We start from the raw sequence: 21314 nt of genomic DNA on the forward strand, positions 1-21314 counted from the left end.
TCTTTATAGTTATAAATGCATTGAGGCCTCCAAATGCACTTGTTTTGGGACATATCTCTTACCTAAAGAAATTTATTATCACTTTCCTTATTTATGCATTGAGGCGCCTAAATACATTTATGTTGGAGATTTTAACTTCGCCTAAAGCCTCCGAATGCATTGAGCCACTCCTGGATGTGGCAATAATGGTAGAGCAATAGTGAGGATGGTAGCTAAGTAACGGTCGGTGATGATAAAAAATACGAGTTTTTTATTTTTGTAAATATCAAAGGTAGGGATTTTTTTTTAATGAGCATGATTAGGAGGAAAACAAAATAAAAACAACTCACATGCATCGCATGTGCCCGACCTCTTTGTATTTATAGTTTTATATCAAATATTTTAGATCAATTGACAATAACAAAATAAAAGCATTTTAGATCAAATACGGGCCTCATCAAGATTGAGATGCTGAGTGCTCTCAGGCACTGGGTTCTGTGTCGCGTAAAATTTTCACTTACCATCAAACAATCATAGCCGTAGGTTGCTGCTTATACAGTATATATATGCGAACGCACAAGGGGGACCACCGGTCGGTGAAGTCTCCAGCATAATTTTATACGGTGAGAAAGAGACACACCACAACAAAGAATTCGGCAACCTATACATCGCGACTCGTCTCGACGTGCCGTTGGCGTCTCTTATCGGTCTCCGTTACTCTCTTCATCTCCCTCTGTCTTCTGAGCGACCACCGGGAAAACCCTAACCCTAGAGATGGACGCGATCAGGAAGCAGCTTGACGTCCTCATGGGGGCCAACCGGAACGGCGACGTCAAGGAGGTGAATCGCAAGTACTACGATCGCGACGTCTGCCGCCTCTTCTTGGCCGGTCTTTGCCCCCACGACCTCTTCCAGCTCACGGTCCCGATCGCAAACCCTATCCCATTCCATGCCTATCGCTATCTTTTTCTCTCTCAATCGGCCTAGGTTCAACATTAGTTTTCAATCTTAGGGTTTCTGATTTCATGTCCTAGTATCGATTTCGGGGTCTAAGATTAATTCTCTTTCCGCTGCCGTTTGCTTGTTTCTCTCATTTTTATCTCTAAAAACCATTTATTTTGCTCACTGCTTGCCATTGCTTGTTGTATTTGATTTGGTATTTAGAAGTCTTTGTCAATTTTAGGTTATTTTGTTAGATGTCTTATAAGATTTTGCATTATTTCTAATATGTGTACTTTTTAGATGATGATAATTGCTGATTTATTTGGATTCCATGCTTCTCTTACAAAATGCGTTAAAATTGTTGGTTCTGGGAAGGACAAAATTAACTTATGGGTTTGTTCAATTTGGTAAGGTTTGTGATATCGGTTGTTTAAATTGACAGTGGTTTTGCTCTGTGTTTTATATCAGAAAATGGACATGGGTCCCTGTCCAAAGGTGCACTCTTTACAGCTGAGGAAAGAGTATCCTTTGCAATAACACAATGAACAGTCCTTATCTACTTTTTGTTATTAGATTTTTTTTTTTTTGATACAAATGAAACATTCAAATAATTGGAATTTGGGCAAGTATGCTTCAACCTTTCCGGGTTCTGGTACAATGAAGCTTTAATATAAAGGTTGGTCAGGCTATATATTTTATACAATGAATTGTTTGTGTTTGGTGACTATTAATTATATCCATGTAAGCTGTTCTGCTAAGCTGGGATGAGCCTTGTTGCCTTTGATATTGTTATTGCTGCATCTTTCATTTAAATAATAGTAAATTCTAGCATGAAGGCATTATTATTCAAGCTAATTTTTCATTACTTTTCTGGCTTTCTCTGGGCCATTGTCAAAATGAAAAAATCATTACCTTGGTCTGTTTAAGCTTGTGTGTTGATCATTTTTCCATGGCCAGGAGAAGCTTTATCCTGCATGCTTGTACAACATTTTGCTATTTGTTTAGCCTGTTGCTTTTGAAGCAATGTATTTTGTTGTTCTTCTTGAACATATCATAGATATGAAGAAGCCAAAGCGAAGGGAGTTCATAATTTTGATAGAGAACTGGAGGATTTGATAGAAAGGCTGATTGTCGAATGCGAGAGGAAAATCCAAAGAGCCCTTAAGCGTCTGGAGGATGAGGATGCCAAAGCTGCTATTGCAATATCTGTGTCAGAGGTTACCCAGGTATTTGTTTCATCCCTTTGAGCTTGCACGCTTGCACCTTCCTGTTCACAGATTATTTTACTAAAACTTTGCCATGGAACCTTTTACTATGAAAATGCAGACAGCTGAGGTCATGGAGTTGTCAAAGCAAATCAAGGAGAAATTGAAAGAAGTTGATGCTTTTGGTAATTTATTTAGCCAGTGACGCAGATGATCTAACTAACATTGATGTTTGTGATTGTAAGCATTGTCTCATGTTGATGATTAATTTGTACTTCGTATGCACTTCTGAAGTTCATCTTGTTTGTTAGCGTGCTGGCTAGATTATCTTGAAAATGATATTGCTCGATATGCACTTTCAAATTATCAGTGATATATTCTACTTTTTTGCAAAGCTGCAACAATCAAATTAACTCTTTTATTCTGCAGCAACATGTGCAAAATTTAAAGCAATGCTAAAATTATGGTTGTGTACTATATTGTGCCGATTGCTGTGGTGCTTACCTTTTGTGCCTAGGTCCCTCGTTATTGCTTAGGCACTCTTACATCTCTGTTGGCCTTCCTTTCAATTTATAATTTTTCCCCTGTAACCCAAAGGGGATGGGCCTAGCATGCAACACATAGGAGGTCCCTGCAATTTCATCCAAAACATGCTAACCTTAGACTTTTTTGGCTTTCAGATTTGATGAGAGCCATTTTTTTTATCATAACTATTACCTTATATATATTCTATTATAAACCTTTTATTTGTTTCTTGTGAGACCGCAATCTTTCAGAACTTTTCTTTATAATCTAGTTTAAAGTCCTAGTGTGGCCCTGCTTAATCTACACAAATATGCAGGCAAATTATGCTGGCACTTTTTTTTTTGGGTGTAGCATATGAGTTCGTGTGACCCGAAATAGGCAACACATCCAGCGTTGTGGTGGCTGTTGCATGTAGGAACTCGTAGATCCAGCATGGTTCATCCTATTGTTGTATCATCCATTAATTATATTATCTTCAATTATCGTGCACCATGAAATCTCCTCCATTAGCAGTCTGTATGTTAATGATAAATGTACAAGTATAAGGATTCCTCTGAAGAGAATGAAAGGTGCAAAATTATGAGAGCTTTGAGAGATCCTTGGTACAGGTCTATTGCGACTGCAAGCTATCTTGCGATAACTATTTCTAGCATTCAATTGTTTATTTTGTTCTTCATGTAAATCCCTAACAATCTTAATATGTGTGCTCTTGTGGTGAATCTGCATCATTCTTGAAAGTCATAAGGTGGTTTGTTTTTGTAAATCAATGTTGACTATTATGTTAGGTGCTAGCACTGAATTATGAATCACATCTCCCATCACATTCTTAGTTTGAGATCTGAATCCATCTTGTTCTTGCCTAATTCACCATCATTCTACTCTAGATGCCCATTTAGATCTTTAACAGATATCCTTCACCCTCAAATGTTCCTTGCTTTACTGTGGTCGCCTTGTCCTAAATTCACTTCACTCACCTGCTGAGACTTTCCAAGGGTGCTATGCCTTTGGTTCCTATCCATTCTTTTAGGTTCTATTCTTTCTTTTCTTCTCTTTTCTTTTCTTTTTCTTTTTTTGGTTTGTTTTATGTTATACCTCTATATGCTTACATAATGAGGTAAAATTTAGCAATCATTTCAAGTCATTATCATAATCATAAAATGTAAAATACAACAATTGAAATTTCTATTAAGATGTTATTTACCACACTAAGTGGTGGTCTGTATCTTCTGATGTCATACACTTTGCTGCATAACTCGAGGATATCTTTTTTTGAGGGGTCAAAGATTGAGGATATCAACATGCCACTTTTGTGTTGTTCACTAGTTTTTCTGAGTATGTATGTATCATAACACCATGCTAGCAGTCAATATGGGCGGTATATAGTTGTACATAAGATTTAATAGTATCGAGTTTCTGTTTATTCTTAAAACCCATAATTATTCACATGAAATATTATCTATCAAAAATATTTTTGATCTATTCGTCATGGGACTAGTGCGATTGACAGGGTTCATCTAATTCATGAAGGAATTTCGAATCATAACATGCTACGACAACATTGTGTTGCCATGAGGAGACAACCATGGTTTGTTGTATTGGCCTGAATCGGGCGGTACAGAACATACTAGACTGTACTAGTTCAGTACTGGTATTCGGTACGGATGTCGGTATACCGAAAAATTTCATACCATACCATACTGACACAATGCTAGTATAGCACCGGTACGAGGTCTGGTACTGAGACGATGAACCTTGGAGACAACAAAGTACAGGAGCAGCGACTTGTAGCAATAATTATTGATACACAACTGTTTTTCAGGTTTTATGATGTGCATTATCATAAAGCTCATATAGTCTAGGTTTATCTATATCCAGACTAGATTAGTAATAAATTCTGACTATAAACTGCAAAAGTAACTTTTGGACAACTAATCATTTGATTAAATAACATATTAATACATATGTATCTTTTGCACCTTCGTAAATGTGAACCTTGTACATCCTTTAGGCTATGATGAGTTTACTTGTGCCTCTGCTGGTTGATAGCAAGGTTCTTCCATTGGAATCTTGATTCTTTGTTAATGGATGCTTACGACATTTTGGCTGCTGATTGCTCTTTCGTTTTTTGTGGGGTGCAGGCACATGCGTGTTTGTGTTCAGAAATTCTATATTCATGTACATCCATGTGCCTCTGAGCTTTAGATATTGGTGCTCCATGTTAGTTTGTGCTAGCATCAATTTTCTGTCTTTTCTGTTGCTATGTTGTTTGGTCATTGTTTTCTGAGTGGATTGCATTTTTTCCTTTGTCTGACATCTATAGTTTTCATGTGTCTTTTTCTGGTTTATCCTTTTATAGTATTGTGGTCAATGATTGAGGTGTTTATGAAATATTGGTTTACAGATTTGGAAGGAAAAACTGACAGTAAAATCCGGGCTCTGGAGGAGCTTGAAGAGCTTAGGACAAAAAGAGCTGATAAGCAGGTACTTTTTTGCGATACAAGCATTTGACATAACTCTGGAATCCTTGTGAAGTATAATTTTGTTGAAAAGTGCAAAACTTCATAGAACAATTTCTATTGCTGTTTCTGTTGTATTTATGGCTGGTATTGCTACACTTTCAACCTCATTAGTTCTGTTGTTCTAACCGCAGTCTATGCTTCTTCTTGATGCCTTCAATAAAGACCGAGCTTCCTTGCCACAACCACTTCAGAATCCTCCGCAGTTATCGATGCCAGTAATTGTTCCTCCAGATCCCCGAACACAAGAAATGATAAATGAAAAGCTTAAGAAGGCAGAAGAACTGGGTAGATACACTTTACCTTTTTATTGGAAATTTATGATCCTTAATTGTTCGTTGGAATTATTTTTTGGTTTTTGCAGTTTTTTGGTGTTAGTTATTTACTCCGAGTAACTGTTAGTTTCTAGTCCTTCCCACTTTGATATTCTGCTGTTATGTCAAATATAAGGCAGCTCTTCAAGCATGAAATTGAATTGCATTTTGTCTAATGTTACAGCTATTTACTAATGTTCTTGATTTAGCTCCCATTCTCTTGTATTATTACATGGAACCCCGACGACGATACGAATTCGTATTTCATGGTGTCAACATATGTATGCTCTTGTTATATTGTGTTTAATATAACATTTGTTGTTCTAAATCTTTGTTCTTATTCCAAGGATTCATTTGCACTTCATCTTAACCTGACATTAACATTTCTCATGCTGACATTATATATGGTATTTAATTTGTCATGCTTGTGCCAGCTGGTCTGATTTTTTATGAAGCATTTTTTGGTGGTAATTTCTTCTTTTTTGGTGCAATATAACCCATTAAAATGGTTGTACTTATATATGCTCCAGCAAATTGGATTGATGTACAGTTTGAGCATAATTGTTTAAAGCATTATATGTGAAGCACGTTTTATGTTGCTTAATCATCGAGATTAGTCTGTATTTTGTTTTCTAAATTGTTTGGAATGCTCTTTTATTGGCAGGTGAGATGGGAATGGTAGATGAAGCTCAGAAGGCTTTGGAAGAGGCAGAAGCCCTTAAAAAGGTTTTTTTTTTTGTTTTTTTTTTCTTTCTGGACTTGGAGGAATTAATTGTTTGGTCCATCTGTCTAAAGTCACTTGAAAATTACTGGGATAGTAGTCTAATAGCATCTTTTTAATCATTTAGATACATGTGGTTTGAAGTTTTGCTTTTTGATGATTTCTGATAAACTTTTTGATCTTTTACCATGCCTTTTTACCCAGAAACCTAATGCTATATCATTTTCTTTTTTCAGTTGGGTGCACGCCAGGAGCCAATCGCAGATTCGTCAAAGTATACTGCTGCAGATGTGCGAATTGTGAGTACAATCATTGGTTCATAGCTTTTTTATTTGTAAATACTTTTTATTTATTTTTCAACATTTGTTCACACCCTTGCATTTGATACACAGTAGAATATGCAAAGTCAGAGTCCTGTTGTTGGTTAAGGAAAAAAAATCACTCTTTCTCGAACCATCAATCTTGCAAGATTATTTTGTTTCCTGATGTAGGATATCAAATGCTGTCTGTATCCTGTGAGCCAAAAGGCAAAGTCGTGTATCATGCTGTATGTTCACTAGTCTAGATGGGCACAAAGAGTATCAAAGGAAAACTAAGGATATGCCTCTAAAGAGATGTTATAGTAACCAAATTTGTAATTGCATATTTATTGGCAATGGAGATTTTTGGTAGATTACAAAAAAATTCTCTAGTTTTATCAATACTGCAACCATGCAAATGTACCACATAATATGAACATAATTAACACAAACTAGCATGACAATGTGTCTCTGTGTGTGCATATAGTTTTCTTTTTTTTTTTTAAGTGTGATGTATCACTCTCACTATGGGCTCATTCGATTCACTGGAAAATATTTTCCTCATTGGAATGTTTTTCCTAAGAAGCTAATGCTTGAAAAAGTGTTTTTTGTATGTTTGGTTGACTATTGGAAGGTGACACATTACAAAGTGGCTTATGTTTGCTTGAGCATTTACTTTTCTGAAAAAGTTATGTAAAATACCTGTTATGCCCTTAATAAAAGGAAAGTCTAAGGTTCATCGAACTGGTACGGTTCGGTACCGGTTCGAACCAGACGGAACCATCTGATTCCGGTCGATTCCGGCCACATCCAATCAAGTTCTGGCCCCTAGGGTGCTGGAACTGTTTTTCATTGGAGAACCGACCCGTAGGGGCTGAAACCGTTTTTCATTGGAGAACCGACCCGGTCGGAGATCGGGTTGGCTCGGTTCGGGTTAAACCGGCCGGTAGCTCGGTTTGGGCGGAGCCAGCTGGTACGGCTCGGTTCGGCAATCCTTGGAAAAGACTTTACCCATTCTATCTAAAAGCTTAAGGACACTTTTGAAAAAAAAACCCCAATTCCTAGCCATTGGGAATTGGACTTTTCCATATCCTACATAGGTTTTTCTACTTTTCCATCTGTCTTTTTTCAAAACTCCAACCAAACATGAGGCATTTCTCCATTTTTTTCATTGACCACACTTCCCCCCTCCTCTTCTTGCGAACCAACCGAGTCCTATTATTATTTTAAAACTCACTACTTGGGGAGCTTTATTCGTAATACCGGACTTAGGACAGGGCCAGATCATGCACAACATCTTGAAGTGCAAAAAGCACTGCTCCACCTAGTATGGGTTCATATGAAATCAGGACATACAATCTTGAGTTCTAACCTTTAAACATTATTGAAATTCCTAAATCCTAACTTCTAATGAAATTGGTAACCATCAGTTTTGAGTTAATTAAATGCTCGTGCAATAGTGTTAATATATTTTTTCCCATTAGTTTGAATGCACTAAACTTTGGATTCCTAATTCGGAGCTCAGATGCAACAATTTAGAAACTTTTATTCACTGGTACCATGCCAATGAGGACAAAATATTATTGTTAGAAGTCAAGTTTTTAGAAAAGAATTACATGATGACTTTGAAAATAAAGTATAAAGTAATATTATTTGGAATACCCCAATAAGCGAGTCCAACAAATCAACAGACACTAACAAGAGCACCTTCAAACATACAAAACAAAACAAAACCATCTAATCTGTGAAAAAACACTATGCTTTATGTACTTTGTGTATGTATAGATTTTGAGAAGGAAATTAAATGTGGAGTTTTGGGTTATGATAAAATCACGTTATTATTTTGTCTTGTTTATATACTCTATCTTTCTAAAAGGTTGGGAAAATCCTAAATTTAAGATATATTCCTCACAAAATTGAATTATGAAGGATGTATGGCATCATAATAACATGTTGAACATGAGTAATTCATAAATATACTTTTGTTAAAACTTCCTATCATTTTAATGTAAATTTTTACAAGTAAGCTTGATGTTAAAATGGAACAAGAAATATTTTTGTCCTGTTAGCAAGGGGAAAAAAGGCTATATGACTAACAGTGCTTGCTTATGTATTTCGAGTGAATATACCTAGAGTGCTAGAAAAATTTTCTGGAATCTTCAAAAAATTCAAAGGTCCTTGAATGTATCTTATATGACCTGAAATAATGTGGTTTTTCTTTTATGAATGATGGCACTGAAAGTGGCTTCATGGTCAGCTTGATGAAAGAAACTGCTAAAATTCATTGTTCAGTTTGCAATATGCTGATGTAGTTATCCTGTATTGCCAGTTGACAAATGGACAGCAGTAGTCAATATGTTTCTCTTCAAAGTGTTTACAATGTTACATTATCCATGTCATAACCTTTAGAAAAAGTCTTCGCTATTCCTTGTCACATATGTTCATACAGCTTCTTTATTGGGTGATTACGGTTTTACTATTGTGTCATGGCAATTATATGGTTCATTGGAAGTTTGGAAGCATTTCATAGTATAATAACATGATTGATAATGCAGCATGTGGTGGCTAATCTGTTTTCTAGTACGCACCCTTTGGCATTGGCGTTATTGTTGCTGAGATGCAATGCTGATCCTGATAAATATAATGACTGACATCTATGACTTATTTTGCAGACTGATCAGAAGTTACGCGTATGTGACATATGTGGTGCATTTTTGAGTGTCTATGACAGGTAAAATCTTTTATCCTCCTGCAGTATAATTTTGGGCATGTTCCTGCAATTCTGAGGGCTACAAAATACTAGTATTTGGGGTTTGGGGTTAAGTAATTCAGCTTTTGACGGGCACATTATACCTCCTTGTCACCAGCAGGCTTTTGGGCCCAGTTTTACGCGGATTACTTTTGCAGCTAAAGAATGTGCGTGTTTTATTATTTTATGTTTGTAGATTATAATTGTCAGAAGTTATGGGGTTACTATGCATTATGTAAACCTGCAGGAGGTTTGGAAGGTTTGCTGTTTTTATAGTGAATGTGATGTCTTGCTTGTTCTGTGGTATGCAGTGATCGTCGTTTGGCTGATCATTTTGGAGGAAAGCTTCATTTAGGCTATATACAAATCCGTGAGAAGTTATCAGAACTGCAGGTTTGCTTTTGCGAGTTCTTTTCCTCATATGCTGTCTTTATTTATGATTTGATTATGTATTCTTGTTTGTTTCACATATTCCTCCAGCAGATTATAATGTGAAGAGTTGCACTCTGAATTGTTACAGATTTCCTTCTATATGCCTGATGTATTTGTTGTAGTACCAATTATGTTAAATTTCTTTAAAATTTAAACTCTTAAACATGGTCAGGAGCTGGTATTGTGTCCCTCATTCTTCATAGAGAGTTTCAGTAATTTTATTCGGAGTGGCATTAGGCCAAAAGATCAGCTCTTGTGAATGGATTACAGTTAAAAGTTTTGTTGGATAATCAAAGTTGACTTAATTAGGCGCATAGATAATGCAACATAACAAACTTGATTACAATGTCATGTAAAGCTTGCTTCTACTAAAACTGTATGATAAATGGTGGGATATGGTGGAATAGTAATTGGAGAACTTATGGACCTTGTGTTAGAAAAGTTTGCTTGGCAAAATAGCTAAGTAAGGTTGCTTTCGTAGTTCATAGTAATGCTTCTTTTTATGTGACATCTACATTAATGCTGTGATGATAGATTGTGGTGATTCTTATGTTATTACAAGGGCTTGTAAATTGTGATCTTATGAGTGTGAGGGAAGTGGGTGATAGAATGGCATGCGTAAAACCATGCCATTTTTCTGGTGTACAAGGTATCGGGAAAGAATTTTATGTAGGTTGCAACAAAACTATGAAATCATTGCCCAAGTTGGTATTGTAAAGGAAAAAAGGAAAAGTTCGTCATGCTTGGATTTTTCTAATCTCAACAGGTTATCGTCATACTTGGAGTTTTCTAATCTCAACAGGTTACCATGCAGTTTTATTTCTGCCAGCACTTTCCTAGAGTCAGGAAAACCATGAAAAGAGTATCAAATTTCTCTGTAGAAAACAAAATACAAAGTGTTTTAGAGTTTGCAGTGTGTTAATTTCATGGTGTAGTTTATTATACATATAATAGGTAAATGTGCTGTCCTTGCTGGTTGGCATGGATTGGCATGGACTGGTCTAATGCCCTGCAAGCATATTGCATTGACATGGTGCCAGCTGTGTGCAATGCTTCAAGACAGTGTGATACATGCCATGTCGGCGCTAGCCCCACGTAGAACAGATACACAATACTTTGTTCTTATTCTGCATTTTTTCTAAATGTTTCTGTTATTAATACAGGAAAATCTACAGTTCTTGTCCTGTTGTCCATGATCACTTTATGATTAGTGGAATGCGAGCTGGTCTAGTTATCATATTGTAATATGATTGAAGCACATTTCGTCACTTCTATATTTCACTGGCCAATTCATTTCTGTCAAGCGCAGTTTCAGATAACTGTAGTGCTATGCGCCTCTTGCAATGTCACTGTCTTCCTTGTTGCCCCTGCTTAATTCACCATAGGCCTGATATTGTTAAAAAGAGATGAATATCAATTTAAATACCTTTCTAGAAAGGGTTTACTCATGGTTAAGGTTGCCATCATGCTGGATCAGATGAGCGTGCCACTTTTGCTTGCTTGAGTATATCTGCATAGGCTTCTTGCACTACTCCACATGTTTTGTGGGCTTGATTTCCTGTTCTTGGATTTGCACATGCTTGTTTAATAATGAATATGAGCATAAATAAATTCACATATAATCTACTGCAAGTTTAAATACTTCAACCTTGTAGAAGTGTATATACTGTTTATGAACCTACAAATATTGTCTTTTACATTCTCATAATACTTTTGGGGGTGCTTGTATCGAGAACCCTTAAGCCAAAAGTCCCTCTTTACACATCTTGGCTGTATATAATAATATTAATTTTGTTCTCTTTCATTTTTTATTCTGATTTTTAATTAAATGACGACATTTGAGTCATAGTGAATCATGGTTATTTTTTTTTTACTTGTATGTAGCATTGGTTCATTTCTTTGTATTGGTCTTTTTGAAGTTTCTTTGAAATATGGTCATTGAGATGATTTTAGAATTCTATGGCAGGAACTATAATTGACTAAGAGCTGTACCCAGTCTTTAGCGAGATCTGTAAACATGTCAAAGTTCTGGGTCCATGTTTGTGTTGTTGAAGACAATGATGTTTTTGGTGGATTCTTTGCTTGTTGTTATGATATGTGAGTATGTGATTGATCTCTAAATGCTTTACTAGATTTCTGTTTCTTCAAGATGGCTCCACAATTACTGTTTCTTTTCGGAAACTAATAGTGCCCGAAAAGCTTGTGATGATGTGCCCTCAGTCTTAATGGTATATGACACACAGCCAGTGATAGGAAGAGATTGGTTGGATGGCAATGCTTTAGCAGCATAAATTATTTATTTCTTGCCCACTTGCACCGAAATTATGCCTCCAAAACAGAACATACTAAACATAAATCTTATCCGCCTTCCAAAAAAATTATAAACATGTCCAAGAATTTCTTGATATAAAGTATCTCTTGTTCTTTGTTGGCATTCAATAATAAGCACATCTAAATGTTGGTTTTATGGAGAAGAAAAGGCTAAGGCTGTCAACTTTTCTGTTACAGAATGGGTGCTTAAGTGTTTCATATCTTGCTTCTTTTTGTTCAAGAATCTTGCTACCTTTGGGATAATGGTTATTTATATAATTTGGAGGTTATTTTTATAAACTACTACTACATTTATTTTTCCAGGAAGAGAGAAATAAGAGGCGAAAGTTGGACCGATCTGAATTTGATAGAAGGTACTAATTTCACCAAGCCTTCTATGAACTTTGGTTGTGCCACTGAGATCAAACTTCTTCTCTTGCTTTGCCCTGCCATGCACTTATAAAATTTATCACCTTATTCCTGTTTAGGTCGAGAGAACGAAGTCAGGACCGTGACAGGGCAGCAAGTAGGGATCAAGATAGAGAGAGAGATGACCGAGGTGATAATCGTGACAAGGGAAGGGATTATGATCGTAGGAGCAGAGACTATGATCGCCATTATGATAGAGATCGAGGATATGATCGCGAACGAGATAGAGAATCAGATCGATCTCGCAGTTATGATTCAAGGAGCCGGCGAAGGTCACGTTCTCATTCAAGGGAACGCCCTAGAGATTATGATCGGCACAGGTACTAATGTGATTATACTAATAATTACCTACTTTAAAATTTGTATTCATTGTGCTTCATATGTATTGATTTTGCTGGCAACTGTAATGCCCTTGTAGTTGTAATTGTAAATTATCTTTTAGTTGATTAACTCCCATTATATAAGTACCGAGATACATGATTGAAACGTCTCGCCCGCTCAAGCTGTTTACTGCCATTTGGCTAGTTGAGTGGTTCAGTCTCCACTCCTTTAGAGAGAGCAGACAGCAGGAGTTGAAGAACTGTAGGCTTAGTATAACTATTTCTTGAACCTACAATAATGAATCATCGCACTTTCTTGATGTAGCTATGCACTTTATGAGCACATTTAACAGCATTTGTGTTTGATATGTTTAAAATCAAATTAATCTGGCTATTTTGGATATCTTCAGACTTCAGACGTTGTTCTGAAAGCTTATGAAATTTCACAAGCTGTCTCCTTCATGTTTGTTTTTATTTATCATTGGCTATTATCTGTCTCAATTGTTTGGCCAGAGCATTCTTTTTTAGTTGTCGAAAAGTATACCTTGGCCTTTTAGCTTCACCAAATCACTCTTGTTATTTGATTTGCGGCTAAATTAGGTCAAAATTGTTACCCTGCCCATTGCTGAATATGTCTCTATGTGAATGTTCAAATCTTTAGAACCTCATGTCTTATCTTGTTTGTGTATTCATAGTAAACTACTGACATCCTAGTTTACATATGTATGCACATTTTGGCAACTTTGATATGTACACTGGGCTATCTCATAATTTTTTTCAGATTTTATCTATTCCTCTGTTGTGACTATGATGTCTCTTTTGGAAGCACGAAGCACCTTTGGTAATGGAATGATATGCAGGAATTCTTATTGCTGATCAATTCTGACATCTTTAATGACCTAATGATCACCTGTTCTGTCAGCTATTCACTTAACCATTTACATGATAGACAGTGATTGGCTGAGCGGTACAGGAGGTGCTGACTGAGCCCCTTTCTCTGAACCAATCATTGACTGCCACATAGAATCAGTGAACCGAGCAGTGACTGGACAGGTGAATTATAGTAGTACTCCTTTAGCATTTTTTCCTGGATAACCTCTGGTTAAGTGGTGACTGCTCAGTTAACCAGCCAAGCGTGATTACTTTTTGGGTTGTTAAAGTTAGCCAGCGAATGCCAACTTGCACCTGGTTGGGTGGGGGCTGGGGGTTGGGGGTGGAGGGAGTGGGGGATAACATTAACCACCTAGTTAAGTTCCGTCCCTTATTTTTCTCACTGTTTTATCCTTCTCGCAGACTTTTTACTGTTCTTTAATGCTGGCTTTTTGATGTAGTTTCAGGGCTCTTGGACATAGTTTATGTTTTTTTGTTGTTTCTGTGTTTTTCATCCAAAGCCATGTTTAGGTTTGGATTTTCAGTCGAGTCATGTACTAGGACTGCCAAACAAAAAGGGTCCACCTAGGTGTGATAGGAAGCCTAATCCAACCCCAAACCACCACACTTAATTGCTTGAGTCTTGGCCTTTCTTTAATGCCCACGGCCATCACTTATCTCTAGAAATAGAGGATGGATGATAGTCTTGGAGATAGAATTGTGGATGTTGAATATATAGAAGAAAGAGAAGAAGAAACCCTAGAAAGGTGAGTGCCACCGTGGGCGAAGTCCTGAGAGACCTTTTTTCTTCCACTTTCATCCTACTTCTTGACCTATTTTTTCTTGGAGCTTTCTTGACCCCGTCATCCTTCATCTCGATATCTTGGTGGAGCGCGGCCTGAAGATTCTCATTGGATTGGAGGGATCAAACTCGCAGATGTAATTATCCGACTAGTTCTATCACCATCTTTTCTCCATCTCTCATTTCTTCGTCCATCAATCATTATCTCCATTCATCGTCATTACCATCGTTGCCATCTATCACATCCTTGGAACCCGAGTTTATTGGCAGTATTTTTTTTATTGTTCTGTTGTGGTTATTTTCAGTTTGTTGCACTAGTTATATTTCATTGATTAGGCTTCATTAATAAGATATCTATCATGTCCTGTTTTGCGTTCACATACCTCTATGATGTTCTTTTAGGATGAGTATTTGCTGAAGTGTCTAATCGATCGCACCATAATTGATTATTATGAAATCAATCTACATCTGTATTAATCGATTATAGGTTGTACCAAAGTGGTATCAGAGCCAATAGGTTCTGCATATCTAGGAATCTTCATTATTGTGTTTGCATCATAACATTCATTTTTTCTACACTTTAAATTTTAAGAATTAAATTTTTGCACTTCAAAACAGAGAAATATATTTTCTAGATAAAAAAATAGTAAATTATATTTTCTGCATTTAAGACTACAGAAATTTTTATTTTCAGAGTTAAAAATACAGAAAAATTAGTTTCTGCATTTATTTTCCGCATTTAAAAAAATAAAAAATATTTTCTGCATTAAAATATTAGTTTTTGTATTAAAATATTTATTTTCGGCATTAAAAAATTAAAAAAATCCAGAAAAAAATTTATAAAAAAAATTTGTTCACCTCCATAATGTTAGAAACACCTTCGAAATAGTTTTGGGTCAAATCTTAACCTACAATCATGTCCGAAAATTGGCAAGATGCATTTAGAAACCAATAACAAACCTTAGAGCAAATCCAATGACAGATAGAACATCTCTCCAACTTTATGACTAGACTAGAATTGAACATACCTGAGATAGTGAGACCTAGAAGAGAAAAACCATCAGGATGAACCAAAACGTAAAGTCAAACCTCAAGGTAGACAGGGTCAATTAGAGGATAGTTGAGAGTAGTGAATCAGATAAGATAGAAAATGACTTAGATGACTGACCATTACGTAGGAACAGAGAGAGACCACCACATAGAGAACCCCCTTATGCCAGACGTTGGGATGATGCATTAAAATAGATATTGAAAAATTTGAGGGGCGTTTCCAGCCAGATGCTTTTCTTGGTTGGGTCGACAAAATCGACCAATATTTTGATCGAAAGAAAATCTCTAAGAATAAAGAGGTCAAATTTGTGACCCTCAAATTAAAGGGACGTGCGCTGGTTTGGTGGAACCAACTCGAGGAATGAAGAGTTCAGCAAGATAAGGATAAGATCCGTACCTGGAGTAAGATGAAGGGGAAGTTGAGGAAGCGATTTGTTCTATTGAATTATCGCCAAAACCTCTAATTGAAATTTCAAAACCTTCGACAAAGGACTAGGACCGTGGATGAGTACACCGAGGAGTTCTATGAGCTTCAAGCAAGAAATGGTCTTAGTGAGGACCCCATCCATGTTGCCAGTAGATATATCAATGGCTTGAGACAGGACATCCTGGATCAAGTGGAGATGTTCGATGTCTTGAGTATTGATGATGCTCATCGCCGTGCACTGAGAGTAGAAACACAACAAAGGCGATCCAGTGGTCGAAAGTGAGACTCAAACAGAAACTCCATTACTCATAGAAAAAGTTAGTTCGGAAAACTCTACCAAGACCACAACTGCCCTAATGCCCAATTCTGACAAGAAATTATGGGACAAGGGCAAAGGCATACTGACACCGACACCTGATTCCACTATCATTTGCTATAAGTGTCGACAACTCGATCATAAATTTTTTGAATGTCTACTGAGAAAATTTTAGTCTCAGTCACACCTGATTGAGCAAGGACGCCTGGACGATTCAGATGAACCCAATCCAAAGGCAAATGAGGGTGATTCTGAACAGTAGGATGAGTCGGAGAACGACGATGTCCACATTATAGGTGATGAGGTGGGCCCACTCATGGTGATTCACCGTGTCATGGTCACACCTAAGCAACCTGTCTAGGACAATTGTTGAGGCAAAGTATTTTTCTTGACTATAGATACTGTAGGAGGATATAGATGTTCTATTTTGATTGATAGTGGCAGTACTGAAAACTTCATATCTTAACATATGGTTGATAAACTAAGATACCTACACAAAAGATTCATAAACCATATAGGGTATCTTGGTTTAAGGAGGGAGTTGAGGTTCCAGTGACCCACAGGTGTCTAGTATAGTTTTCCATTGGAAAACAATACCAAGATCGGGTATGGTGTGATGTTATGCCTATGGAGGTGTGCCACGTGTTGTTAGGTAGGCTTTGGCAGTACGATAGGAAGACCCAACATGATGGAGAAAAGAATACATATTTTTTTTGTGAAAGATAAAATGAATATCACACTTTATCTACAAAAGGAATTGTATGGGTATAACATGGAAAATTTTGTGAAAGAAAGAGGCAATGAACCTACTAAAAGGGCCTTGATTCTAAATTCAAAATATTTCTGGCCTAAGATGAGAGACGACGTCATTAGATACGTGCAAAAATGTCAACATTGTCAGCAGAAAAAGGAAAAGGTCCAGAATACAGGCTTGTACACCCTGTTGTCTATCCCTAGTGGCCCTTGGAAGGATATCACCATGGATTTCATTGTAGGACTACTCATGACTGCTAGGAAGGTTGATTCGATTTTTGTTGTGGTGGATCCGAGTTACTGTTCACGGAACAGTAACCCGACCCAGTTACTGTTCACGGAACAGTAACCCGACCCAGTTACTGTTCACGAAACAGTAACCCGACCTAGTTACTGTTCACGAAACAGTAACCCGACCCAGTTACTATTCACGGAACAGTAATTCGGCCTATAAAAAGAGAGGACAATAGCCCAAAAAAAAAGAGAAGAGAAGAAAAAACTCTAGAAAGGTGAGTGCCACCGTGGGCGAAGCCCTGAGAGACTTTCTTTCACTTTTATCCTGCTTTTTGATCTATTTTTTCTTGGAGCCACCTTCTTGACCTCGTCATCCTTCATCTCGATACTTTGGCTGAGCGTGGCCTGAAGATTCTCATTGGATTGAAGGGACCAAATTCGCAGAGGTAATTATCCGACTAGTTCTATCACCATCTTTTCCCCAGCCATCGTTTTTTCGTCCATCAATCATTATCTCCACCCATCATCATTACCATCGTTGCCATCTATCACATCCTTGGAACTCGAGATTGCTGGTAGTATTTTTTTTATTGTTCTGTTGTAGTTATTTTCAGCTTGCTGCACTAGTTATATTTTATTGATTAGGCTTCATTAATAAGATATCTATCATGTTCTGTTTTGCGTTCGCATACCTCTATGATGATCTTTTGGGATGATGAGTATTTGCTGAAGTGTCTAATCAATCGCACCATAATTGATTATTATGAAATCAATCTACACCTGTAGTAATCGATTATAGGTTGCACCAAAGTGAATCAGCGAGGACGAGTTGAGATGCCAGAGATCTGATTTGCAGTGCATACAGGAGGCCTACTCGTCAAGAGTCGAGTTCTTCCCAGTTGGGGGGAACTGATGTAGTCTCAGCGCTCCATCTTGGACAGTTTATGTTTTTTGTTGTTTTTGTGTTTTTCATCCAAAGCCATGTTTAGGCTTGGATTTTCAGTCAAGTCATGTTCGAGGACTGCCAAGCAAAAAGGATCCACTTAGGTGTGATAGGAAGCCTAATCCAACCCCAAACTACCACACTTAATTGCTTGAGCCTTGGTCTTTCTTTAATGCCTACGGCCATCACTCATATCTAGAAATGGAGGAGGATGGATGATAGTCTTGGAGATAGAATTGTGCATGTTGAGTGTATAGAAGAAGGAAGAGAAGAAGAAATTCTAGAAAGGTGAGTGCACCATGGGCGAAGCCCTGAGAGACCCTTTTTCTTCTACTTTTATCTTACTTCTTGATCTATTTCTTCTTGGAGCCACCTTCTTGATACCTTGGTGGAGCGCGGACTGAAGATTCTCATTGGATTGGAGGGATCAAACTCGTATAGATAATTATCCGACTAGTTCTATCACCATCTTTTGCTCATCCTTCGTTTCTTCGTCCATCAATCATTATCTCCATTCATCACCATTACCATCGTTGCCATCTATCACATACTTGGAATCCGAGTTTACTGGCAGTATTTTTTTTATTGTTCTGTTGTGGTTATTTTCAGTTTGCTGCACTAGTTATATTTTATTGATTAGGTTTTATTAATAAGATATCTATCATATCCTGTTTTGCGTTCATATAACTCTATGATGTTCTTTTAGGATGATGAGTATTTGTTGAAGTGTCTAATCAATCGCACCATAATTGATTATTATGAAATTAATCTACATCTGTAGCAATTGATTATAGGTTGCACCACTTTATTATCCAGGAAACCCAAAAAGTGGCACTTAACCATTTATCCCATGCCCTTTTTAACCAAACAACATTTTTACCATGTCAGCCAAGAGGACTGGTTAACCGAGCAGCAACCAAACAACAATTTTCAGCTTCGTGGTTACCTTGTTAAGTTGTGGATATCGATGGTTAGGTTATCTGATGCGGTCATAATATTCTGACTTAAATAGCATTCACTGTATCCATGGTTTGCTTTAACTTTTTTTGTGAGCTTTTAATCTTCCGAGTACCCAACATTCTATGTTTCTCATTAGTATCTTGGCTAATTATTGTCATAAGTCATAACTACAATGCAGCAAGCAATGACTAACTCCTATTTTATGTGCAATGACTGTTAATAGTGATTATTAGGGAAGAAAGTTAACAGTAAGGTTTGCAGCCTAGAGTGGAATTTCATTATTATTGTTATGAGCTTTTTTATTTGCAAGTTTGTAGTATCAGTATGCGATGGATGGTCTTTGGAATCTCCTCACTCTTGATGATCTTTAGATGTTTGATAGTATTAAGACGTGAAGATGTTGGCCTATAGTCTTTATACCCAAATGACTAAAATTTTTCACTCTCTGCAGGCGTCATGACCGATATGATCGATACTGACGTTTTATTTCGGATGGAAGATGTGAAAGAGATCTGAGACATTGAGGTCTGTATGCTTAAGTTATGGCTGTTGTCACAGGTGTAGTTTCATGTCTGAAGATTCAGTTCACCTGAATACATAGTCCTTTTCTGTGGATTTCCCGGGTGGGTGATTCCAGTATTTGGTGAAGGATGATGCCCGATTAATAGTATGAGAACTTTGTGTAGGTTTAACTGTTTTTAAGAATACTGTCCTATGGAACTTAAAATATTGATGCTACCTATGGAAAAATGCTGTTGACAGTTTGTGTTTCGGTTGCTCTTTTTTTTTCCTTCCAATGTGATCTCTATTGTTCTGAAATGTATGCGCATGGCAGTCCTGGGTGCATGTTAATATGGTAGCAGAATCTGTGTTTCTTGTTTCAATTTTTTCTTGAACAATGCAGTGGCAGGCAATTCATAAGAAATTATTTACTGAAAGCCTGGCATTTCAAATCCACAAGGAGATATTCTTTTTTTTTAAAAAAAAAATAATCCTAGATTATTACAGGAATACATGACATTTAGAAAGGGATGAAGCATGTGTTTTGGTTGTTTGAAGTTTACTGGCCCATTTGGTTGTTCTCTGCTTTTAGGGAAACTGAGACTCCGACAGATTTTGATATTGTTTAAGTTTTATGTTAATCAAGGATTCGCTCTTTCCATTGGACTGAGTTTTATAGTTTTTGGCAACTGATTTTCATTTATTGAGAACGAGTTTTATGTAGATCAACCTAGTAAGTAGTTTGCCACATTTTTCATTGGTTTAGGTTATGTGAACCCATTTTCGATCGAACTTTTTGACAGAGTTTGCATGGACGAATTTTGAGCATGACTGTTACAGGTGCTAGTTTTTGAGACTTTAGGCTTTGATATGTTTTATTGGTCATATTCACCTCTCTCAAGGTGGCGGTAGCATTTTCTTGTGAGCATGTCTGGGCCAGCCTCTTTCTTCATGGGAGAGGCAGTTTTGGCTTGATGAGCCACAGACGTGGGATTTGAACCAAGTAGAGTGCATGGATGTCTGTATACAAGTAAATGTGCCTTTCCTTCTAGCAAATTATCAACGAGCTAACTTGATTCAGTTGTCTTCCTTGGGAATAAGTCAATAAGATGGTCATAATCTCGTTCTCAAATGTTTATTCCTTTTTGCATGAAATTTGAATGCCTGGAGACTTCAAGTATGGATGATTCCCCGTCCGAGGATTTGTTTGGATGTATTACGTTCAGGTGTGTTGTGATGTTGTCTATTATGCTACATGAGAAAATTAAAAAAAAATGCATTGATGTTTATTTGTGTTCCTAACTTCTATATGATTGATAGATAAGAACTGTTTATGCTTTCAAATGATAAATTTGATGTATTCCGTCATGCTAGAAAAAGAGAATTTTGTCCCTTCTCTGAATAATTGTCATATTTTTGTGGGCTATATCTGGATGCATGAGTTCACATGGAGCAAAATAAGGTGCAGGATCCGAATCCAAACTTGATAAACTGATCACGTGCATATTGAAAGACAGGATCTTATGTCCTGTGGTTTTCTAGTGCACGACTCTGAAATTTCGGGATGGTGGATCCAGGAGTGTCCCAATGGTAAACAGATAGGTGTTTTGATCAGTTTTCTGTAATCCAAGGTTTTTATGTTGGCTAAGATTGCTTCGCAGCGACCGTGCAATAGGATATATACAGTATCATGGATCCCAATATCTTGGCAGGTATA

At 37.0% G+C, this 21314-nt stretch overlaps 1 protein-coding gene across 4 annotated transcripts; it reads left to right on the top strand.

Annotated features, from left to right (window-relative positions):
• Positions 1-632: 632 nt before the first annotated feature.
• LOC103708577 (putative RNA-binding protein Luc7-like 2) lies at positions 633-19877 on the top strand. Of its 4 annotated transcripts, none has more exons than XR_003385975.2 (13): positions 633-900; positions 1390-1442; positions 1979-2147; positions 2248-2311; positions 5053-5132; positions 5302-5455; positions 6146-6207; positions 6439-6501; positions 9174-9232; positions 9369-9417; positions 9562-9643; positions 12317-12366; positions 12481-12645. XR_003385975.2 is itself a non-coding variant. In XM_008793575.4 (13 exons), exons 1-13 carry the CDS (start codon positions 754-756, stop codon positions 19573-19575), a joined length of 1272 nt encoding a protein of 423 aa, XP_008791797.1. In that variant the 5' UTR covers positions 634-753; the 3' UTR covers positions 19576-19877. The 4 variants fall into 4 exon arrangements, 1 of the variants encoding a protein (XP_008791797.1); XR_003385976.2 differs by having other exon boundaries at positions 9372-9417; XR_003385974.2 differs by lacking the exon at positions 9369-9417 and adding an exon at positions 11649-11779 and having other exon boundaries at positions 12481-12565.
• Positions 19878-21314: the final 1437 nt, after the last annotated feature.

This window comes from Phoenix dactylifera, chromosome 10 (genome assembly GCF_009389715.1).
Source record: "Phoenix dactylifera cultivar Barhee BC4 chromosome 10, palm_55x_up_171113_PBpolish2nd_filt_p, whole genome shotgun sequence".
Lineage (NCBI taxonomy): Eukaryota > Viridiplantae > Streptophyta > Magnoliopsida > Arecales > Arecaceae > Phoenix > Phoenix dactylifera.

Coding starts and splice junctions, on each gene's coding strand:
- LOC103708577 (XM_008793575.4), top strand. CDS start 754: ATGGACGCGATCAGGAAGCAGCTTGACGTCCTCATGGGGGCCAACCGG. Junction 2,148..2,247: donor CTGTGTCAGAGGTTACCCAG/GTATTTGTTTCA, acceptor ATGAAAATGCAG/ACAGCTGAGGTCATGGAGTT. Junction 2,312..5,052: donor GAAAGAAGTTGATGCTTTTG/GTAATTTATTTA, acceptor ATTGGTTTACAG/ATTTGGAAGGAAAAACTGAC.